General features: G+C 31.5%; 1 protein-coding gene across 1 annotated transcript; it reads left to right on the top strand.

Annotated features, from left to right (window-relative positions):
* Positions 1–1,487: 1,487 nt before the first annotated feature.
* On the top strand, positions 1,488–9,356 carry LOC122024150 (TLC domain-containing protein 4-B-like). The gene is made up of 8 exons (XM_042582704.1): positions 1,488–1,884; positions 2,675–2,763; positions 2,863–3,001; positions 6,489–6,563; positions 6,647–6,768; positions 6,839–6,914; positions 8,198–8,257; positions 8,996–9,356. Exons 1-8 carry the CDS (start codon positions 1,807–1,809, stop codon positions 9,131–9,133), a joined length of 777 nt encoding a protein of 258 aa, XP_042438638.1. The 5' UTR covers positions 1,488–1,806; the 3' UTR covers positions 9,134–9,356.

Below are 9,356 nucleotides of genomic sequence, written 5' to 3'. Positions count from 1 at the left end.
TTAAAAATTTTTAGGATCATGAACCTGCTTTCTTTCCTTCCTTCATGAGATAGAAAGTGTAGATTTTAAATTAAGAATTTTTTCCCCTTTATTTGAAGATTCCTTGTGATGATGTTTCTTTCCGCCTTCTTCTCTTTTCCGTTTTTTCTCTACTCGATATCTCATTTAATCCTATTGTGATTATGTTGTTTGTAATGCAAATGTATTATTATTAATTTATATTAGAAAGCTATATAGCCATTTGTTTATATATATAAATTTATAAAGAAAATTTTATTTTATTTAAAAATAATAATTTGTAATGATTATTATATTAGGAAGGTAGTTGTTGTGCAATAATAAAGTTGCTAATTTGTAACTAAAAGTTGATGGATTTCAATCTTAGAAATAGTTTTTTACAAAAAATAATGTAAGACTGTGTGTAATTGATCTTTCCTCGAGATTCCACATGATAAAAGTTTCGTATACCGGGCTACCTTTTTAATTTGCATTGATAAATTATTTTATTAAATAAACTTTAAATGTTATGACAGGTTGACTATTGCAGATGAGTACTTATGATAACTTTGTAACAACGAATATTTTTACGGGAATAGTTGAGTTGGTATTTAAGTGATAGATTTATATCACATAAGTACATCTACTTATGATTACTTTGTAACAACGAATATTTTTACGGGAGTAGTTGAGTTGGTATTTAAGTGATAGATTTATATCACATAAGTAAAATTTAAAATCCTTGACATTCATTCTATTAGGAAATAAGTTTTTTTCCCACTTATGAGGCTAATAAGTATCATAATTTAATTCCCTTTCATAAGACTTAGAGATATAAAAGATGCTTATAAGGATCATTATCACCTTTTATATCACATATAGATGTCATGATTCTAAATTTAATAACTTCTGTCTCAATGCTAAAATCAATTAAATACTTTTGTATCTAATCTTAAGTGGCAAATTTATTCTTGTATTATGATTAAAAAATTAGAGCATCTATAAATATGTATTATGGAAATGCCTTGTCCATTTTATTTCCTTAAAAGGTTTTTGACATCTTCTGATATGCTCCTTCATAAAGAATTTAAGATAGTTTGTTGGCGAAAATTGTAAAATAAATTAATTATGTTGTAACAGTTGAAAGATGTTTCCGGAGACATTTTCAATTGACCTTAATTATAAATTAATCATTTATCCGTTTTAACTGTGAAAAAAATGCTTTTAAAACCAAGTTTCGAATAATTAATTATTAATTTTATTAGTTTAACTGTATTTGATAATTATTTTTTTAAGGTGATAAAAAACGAATAATTATTTTTTTTTTATAAGTAGAGAAGAGAAGAGAAAGACGTCTTGAACACGGCATCCTAAGATACGATCACATCCGACGGCGTTGTTTCGCTACCTCTCCTCAAGATTCGTTCTCTCCATCTCATTCACCGACAACTTTTTATTATATTTATTTATTTTGAATAGGGAGGACTTGTCGCTGAAGAAACATATCGGCGAATTCCGAAATCTTTGTCCGAGTTCTTCGCCTTCCACAAACCTCCGTCGCCGCCCTTTCCGCCCCTGCGAGATTCTGCTAATTTCTTCCTCGTCTAATCGGATTTTAGTTGTTTCCAGAATCGCTTTGTTTCTACTGGCCATCAAGGCCTAAGGATTAGTTCTTAACGTGGAATCATCTTAGGCTAGTTATACTTGGAGTTCGATTTGTTGATGCCGTCTTTGTGGTCTGATAGAGCTGGATCCTAGGTTGAAATTGAAGTTCGAGGGTATTTTGATAGGAAGTGAAGGCTGTCAAGGATGGAGGGGAGTTTTGGTCCAAAGGAGCAAATTCTTTGGCCCCTCTCGGTTTTCTTGGGCATTATCATGTGTAAAGTTGTAAGTAGACTCCCTCCCTAAACCTTCTTATTGATTTCCCGTCTTTTCTCTTAAGTTATGTTGAGTTCTCGTCGTTACTGTTTCGTGTAAAGTTGGTATGGACTGATAAGTAATCAACATGTTGTTACAAATTATTTTTTTTTCTTTCAGATATTAGTTTTCTTATATCCTTCTTTGATGGAAGAAATGAATTAGATTTCTTGTTGGATATGCACATTACCTATGGAGTGATTTTGATAGATCGTGAGCGCTTCAATGGCAGGGACGAGTAGCTGCTTCTGTGTAGTGGTCGTTTGGCAGCTCCAAATAGGTGACGTTATTAGGTTGTTACAATCCTGTCATTGTAGATGGAGAAAGACTTCCGTCTACTGAAAATCAACTTGATCAATCTTTTTTTTTTTGTGGTTGAGAAATAAGTTGTTTATGGTCAGTTGAGGTCAAATAGTTTTAGCAGATGGCCTGTATATGATTTGTTAGCTGCTTCTTAGTTTATTGCCTTGGTTGCATGGCATCCATCTGTGTATCTTTAAAGTTCATCTTGATGTGATGTCTATCCCATTTTTTTAGGGAATAGTATCAATTTATAGTTCAAATTCAATTACTTATCAGTGGAATCTTGGTTCATTGAAATTGCTTTAAAAAACTTAAGCTGATTGGTGCCAATTGATTTTGCAAACAATGAATTTAAGAAATGGATTTTTTGTGCAACACACGTGTAATAACAGAAAGCCTTTGAAATTTGCATATGTTATGCTATTCTGTTCAGATATAAATTATTCTAATCATGTAGGTATATGAAATGACACGTAAAGTCAGTACGGTCTCTTTCAAAGGATATAACAATCTCACCAAATTACAGAAGATTGAATGGAATAATCGGTAAGGTGAATTAATGCTGCAATTGACGCTTGGTAGTTCCTAGGCTAAAACTGTGCCTATATTTGTAGTTCACCATCTCCTATCAACTTCCATATGCAGGGGATTCTCAACTTTCCATGCAGTGGTAGCTGCTGCATTCTCATTCTATTTGCTGGTGTTATCAGACCTTTTTAAGGGTGGTTCTGAAGAAGACTTTCTGGTTTATAGAAAATCACTTCTTTCTGATGCTATGTTTGGGGTAGGTTGATGGCTTGTCTTTTTGATTAAATTACTAGAAATATAATGGATAAGAAGTTTATTTAAACATGTTAATCTATGTTACTTGGACTCTTATATGAGCATCCAAAATGGGGTGTGATTTCAAATCTGAGCTTGCTACTTTGGTGGTTACTCTTTGAAGGGGTTCAAATCTTCTCTAATATAAATATATTTTTTATTTCATTTTTTTTTGAAATTTTATTTCAACTGGTCATATATTGATAAAATAGATCATTATATAAATTTTAATAATTTATCATTAATTAAAATATTTTATATATTACAAAGGTGTTTGACCCAATCAATTTATTATTATTTAATATATTTATTAAATCATATAAACATTTTACAGAAATGAAAGGGTAAATATCTAGGTAACATGTTCAACCAGTTAAACCAATGACCTAGTAGTCTTCTTGATACAATGTCGTTCTAGTTTCAAAGCATTAATGATAGACTAATTGGAGATTTTGAGCTCACATATCTATTGGTATATTGTACTGTGATCAATGGAATCATTAAAATAGATGGGAAAGATTTTTACCTCATCGAGCCTTTGTTTTCTTTCAAACTCATCATTTTTTATCTATATTTTCTTTTCTTGATATTTTTGTATAAGGCCTATCACATCGCTATAATTGTAAAAAGTGGAGCTCCAAAATTTCACTCCTTTAGCATATATCAATCTTCCTAAGTTATAAAAGGTGTTGTTTGAGGGTAATTGTTTGAATAAGTATTCATCATGGTATATGACCCTATGTAGTTTGTGTGTCTCGTTGTCTATGAATTGCTTGCAACAACTATCAGTTAAATAGAGATTTAAAGCCCATATAATTCAATCCTCCATGTTATTTCCTATTTGTAAAGAGTTGCAAAATGTGCACTCTTTCCTACTTTGTTATTAGATTTTTGTATGGCAAATGTTTCCTATTAAACACTTTGATTTTCACTTTAACTGACATTATTGATTCCAATAATTGATTTATTTATTGACATCTCTTGACAAACTCTCTTTTATATATGTATTAGGTGTAAGATCATGTATGCCACTAGTGGGGATTGAATAATGCAATAAAAACAATTTAGAATTTTTTTCAAAGTGAAAATGCATAGTGGAAAAGAAAATCGCTTTCAAGTGACATGAGTATAGGTGAAATTTAATCATAGCAGCAATATTAGATGTATTTTAGTTATTAGCGCTAAAGAATATAATTAGTACAGTGAAAATAATAAGTTAGAATAATGAGCGAGATTAGAAAAAAATAATGAAGCAATTAAACTTGAGAATTTACATGGTTTGGAATCTCAATTTTTACTCTACATCATGTGGGCTCGTAAGATGAGTCAACCCACAAAATTCTAATTTTTACTTCTTAGAAATCGGTAGAGAAACCTTTTACAAAAACTATTATAGAAAATAATGAAATAAGTGCAATAATAAAGATTCTAGAAATATAGAGCTTGAAGGTAAATACCTAAGCTCAAGAAATCGAAGTGAAAAATAATAGAAATACTAAAGTAAAAACTATGAAAACTAGACAATAATAAAAGAATCGCTATAAAGAGTTGAGAATCACACTATGTAGATCTTAGTGCAACAACCAAGCCCTATCCCGCTAGGTGTGGTCGGCTATATAGTTTCTTCTACATCATTGGACTTTACCCCCTACTACATCATCATCTATATTTAAATAAATTTTATCTTGATTTATCATTGCTAACTAAGTCTTCTTTAGTCTTTCTCTTCCTGTGTGTATTTATCATAGTTTTATATCTCTTAATTAGAGCACTTATTTGTCATTCAAGTATATGTTTATAGTTTTCTCTTAATAGGCACAACCCTAACTTTCTATTTTTATTTTTTTTCCTTGTCCATCCTCGTATATCAACGCATCCATCTTAACATCTCTCATCTTCTTCTCATGTACTTGAGTAATAGCTCAACATTTAGCTCGGTATATAGATGTAGTACATGATACAAATGTTGTCTAATTTGAAGTGCCTTTGCTCACTAGTTATAAAGTTAAGTTGATTACCATAAGTCAGCTTATTCATCTTTATTAGTCGACTGATCCATTGTCCTTGGAACTCTATCGGTCGACTCAATCCTTGCCATCATACAAATGTTTGTACCTTCAATTGACTCAATTGTATTTCAGTTGACTATTCTTAATCAACCTTTATAACGATTTTGATTATATCATCTAGATCACAATTGGTTCATTTGGCTCTTGAGAGTTTTACTACTGACTATATCGTTAGTTGACTAATCTAGATCAACTCAAGATTGGTTCTCTTCGATTGCGGTCATTTCTTTTGGTGACCGTGGTATCGATAAATTATCTAAATCTATCCGTGATTGAATCTTCTTATGACTGTTTCATATTTTTTTGACAAATAGATCATCTGTCAACGCTGTCATAGCTGCCAACTTTTTTGGACAATATCCCTTTTAATAGTTACAATAATTTGAATTTAAAATCATCAGTCAACCAGCTCGGCTTCAATCGCCTGACTCAATTTCAATCAAGTTAAAGTGTCATTCACTTGACTCGACGCTTTATATTGTGAGTTTTCAGCATTTAGTCAACTCTCTAATTGAGTAGCCATATCATGTAACTCATAGTCAAGTGACTCTTTGATTTTGATCCTAAGTAACAAAACTACTCACGCCCAAAATATATGTCGCTCATAGTTTTTCACAATTCAATGCCAACTTATCTTTAGGACTTCTTGCGGCAAGTATCCAGTCGATTTACCAACCAAATTCCTTGTTTGCCAAAAGTCTTCATCATCCGCCAAGTATCCAATCGACCTCGACCTATTATTTTTCTTGTCTTCCAACTCTAGTTGAACTTGTACTGCCAAATGTTTAGTCGACCTTGACGCATTAGACTTTTTCCATTTGTCAACACTTGTTCGTTTTTCCTTTTCTACTAAATGTTCAGTCAATTTTGACTCACTTTGCCTTCCACCATTGCTTCTACAATGTAAATATCAAGTATGCTACATTTGCACATTTGACACACAATATAAGTTACACAAAGTAAATCTAATTATAAATCTTTCCCAAACACATCAAAATTCATACGGTCAGACTCAAACCACTTGGGGCATGATTGCATCAACACCAGGAATGTTCCTCATGATGGTTCCACTTTAGACAATGTTTTCTTTTTTGTTTTTCTAAATAGACAATCAAAGGAAGATCTGTAATATGCCTAATTGGAAATACTTTTATTTTGCTCATTTTATCTCGACTTTAATCTGTCATCTTAAGTCTTAGTTGAGCTTTCAATATCTTGAGTTCAATTAGACATATCTGCAACTTGCATCTAAACTTGAAAAGGAGAATGATTTTTTGTTAGCAAGTTGCTTATTGAATAGACTATCTTATTTAGTGACTAGATTGTTTAATCCTCTATCTATACAGTCACTTCTATTCTCAGTGATTGTGTTTCATACAGATATCAGTTGGTTATTTCCTTTCAGATTTGGCAATGATCCTATGGCTTTTTCCATCATTAGGCGGCAAAGAATATGTATGTCTTATCTGAATAATTCAAACCTCTGGTACTTAAGTATCTTGTCTATATGAGATTGCTATTTTATGACATCATTTCAGGTTTTGCATCATGGGCTCTCCCTGTATGCAATCTCCCTTGCACTGATTAGTGGTCAAGCACACATTTATATACTCATGGTTTTGTTCACTGAGGCTACCACGCCATTTGTGAACCTTAGATGGTATGCTTGAGATGTTTGCATTTTGGCATCTGTTGTATTTGACATTTTTGACAAGAATTTTTTTCTGCAGGTACTTGGAGATTGCTGGACAGAAGAATTCAAATATCTATGTTTACAACGGTGTGGTTCTCTTCTTCGGGTGGCTGGTAATTCAATACCTCCTATATGTTATTTTGATTGTTGTAAGAAAATACTAAAGCTACGACAAAAAGAGTTAGATAATTTTTTATTATGTACTTTTGTAGTGTCTATATGTATATTTTCATTTGTGAAGATCCTTGTAGAAGGCTGGAACCTTTTTAGAATTAAGTGATATCATATGACTATACCATTCATAATTTTGACAAAAGAATGATATGAAATAAATTTAAGGGGCACTCCACAGTTACATAAGATTATGGAAGTAACTTTAAGGAGCACTTCACAATTACATAAGATTCAGGAAGCTCTTCTATATTTCTACCATGCATTTTTCATCTTATTAATGAGATATATGTATGTTAATAGCTCCTTGTTGAATAATAAACCCAACTCTTAGTTACATGATTTTCATGTCCATCTATTTATCCAGTCCATCAAAAAAAATTATAAATAAAATTAAATTTCATATTTTCAATTTTTTTGTTTGTATTAAAATCTCTAGTTTTTAAAGATTTTCTCTACAATTTCATCATTGAATTTGGTTTAGTTATTCTTCCATCAATTAACCCAGTATTGTTTACTAAAATATAGAAGATTTATCTTGAATATGATCAATTAATTCATCTAATACTAACAAAGGAGATAGAGATTTTTGTTGCAAACCCTACATCTATAGAAAAAAATTATTTGTCACATTATCACCAACTCTAACATCAACAGCTGCATTATCATACATTTATTTTTTATCACATTAATAATTATTGGAAATTATTTTCCTTTCTGAAATTCTACATTGTACTTTTTTGGCAATTTCTAAGTTAATAAAAAAAGTGTAAATCCTTCTTTTAAATTTTTTTTAGGTGTCTAATTAAATAAATAGTATATATGATACATTTTCCTGACATGAAAAGATATTGATTTTCAGAAATATATATCATCGTTTATTTTCTTCTCGATAACTTTTTTTTCTAAAGTTTCATGGTATGGTATGACTTCTCATCGTGATTGCTTTATATCTAATGTGCAATGATGAAGCAAATAATAATCTTGATATTAATCACATGTTCTCTTTCATCATATTGGACTATCACATTCTTATTTGAAAAGTGTGTGGATATTCTTTTGTTAGAATCAAATTTTCCAAACGTATGTGGAGTAAGTTAATCTATCAATAGGTTGATGCATAATGTCAAATGAGCTATCGTAATTATGTTTTGTCTGTTGCATGACTTTGGCAAATCATGTTAGCTTATATTCTTTTTGACCTGTTAAGTTTCTCTTCTTGTAGGTTGCCCGGATCCTATTGTTCATCTACTTCTTCACACATATCTTTCTTAATTTTGATCAGGTATGCTGCAGGGACAGGGAGTATAATATAGTATGTTAGGCTTCTTCTTTTTTTTTTCCAAATCATGCCAGTATTTTTATACCATTTTTTGGCCAATTGGTACGACTTAAAAACTTGAATAAAAACATTGCTGATGCATGTCAAGGCAGCAACTAGCAGTTACATTAAAATAATCTCTAAATCTGGTCAAACTTGATGCTAGTACAGGTTTATTAGTTTTCAGAAAAAAATTGCTCTCGGTATTAAGAAAATAGTGTTATTATCCATGATGATGGCTAAAAAAAGGCGAATACGCTCGCCCCTAGCGCCCCTGTCAATCCGTCCCAGGGCCAACACGGAGGAGATAAATCACGGACGGCTATTAGCCTTTGGAATAGTGGGCATCATTAGTTCATTATTTTCCTGGAAATTTTTATCAAAGTGGCACTTGAAAATGCACAAAATTATGGTTTTGTTTCTCTTCTACAGAAGACTTATAACTGTTTTGTGCAATAAGAAAAAAATACTTCACAAACTCTCGGTAACATTGGATAATTCCTTTGAGAAAGAGATCGCCCATTCAAATACATTATCTACACATACTTTATCATTTAGTTCTAAAAGTTTTTTCCCAATTGATGATTTCACAGATATCATACAGAATTTGAAGGTTGGAAGAATTAAAAATATTTTCTCTACAAGTTAGGTGAACATTTTCTCTTCGGCTCCAGTCTAAAATTCTCAATATTTGGTTTACAGGTAAGAACAATGTTTCCCCTGGGGCTCTACAGCCTTCTGACAGCACCACCTATTATTGCAGTGATGAATGTAGTGTGGTTTTGGAAAATCTTCAAGGGCATGGTGAAGACTCTCTCTAAGAAGAGGCACTCAAAATAGTGAAGCATTATGACCTTGTGATCTTGTTGATATCGGCATTAAGTTGGGACTGATGAAAGATTAAAGTTGAACATAGAAAATTTTCATAGGTTTCCTCTTGTCTAAGTTTCTCTTGGATATGGCATTATTACAAGATTGTGAAAGTGTTATTCCCAACCTCTTCTTGTAGATGGAGAAACAAACAACTATTTGATGAATAAACATCTTGTTGGGATTAGAAATT

The sequence above is a fragment of the Zingiber officinale genome, chromosome 9B, assembly GCF_018446385.1.
Source record: "Zingiber officinale cultivar Zhangliang chromosome 9B, Zo_v1.1, whole genome shotgun sequence".
Classification (NCBI taxonomy): Eukaryota; Viridiplantae; Streptophyta; class Magnoliopsida; order Zingiberales; family Zingiberaceae; genus Zingiber; species Zingiber officinale.
Note: the sequence above shows the minus strand (reverse complement) of the source record. Positions and strands in the feature narration are given on the sequence as shown.

Coding starts and splice junctions, on each gene's coding strand:
- LOC122024150 (XM_042582704.1), top strand. CDS start 1,807: ATGGAGGGGAGTTTTGGTCCAAAGGAGCAAATTCTTTGGCCCCTCTCG. Junction 3,002..6,488: donor TTTCTGATGCTATGTTTGGG/GTAGGTTGATGG, acceptor TGTTTCATACAG/ATATCAGTTGGTTATTTCCT. Junction 6,769..6,838: donor CCATTTGTGAACCTTAGATG/GTATGCTTGAGA, acceptor TTTTTTCTGCAG/GTACTTGGAGATTGCTGGAC.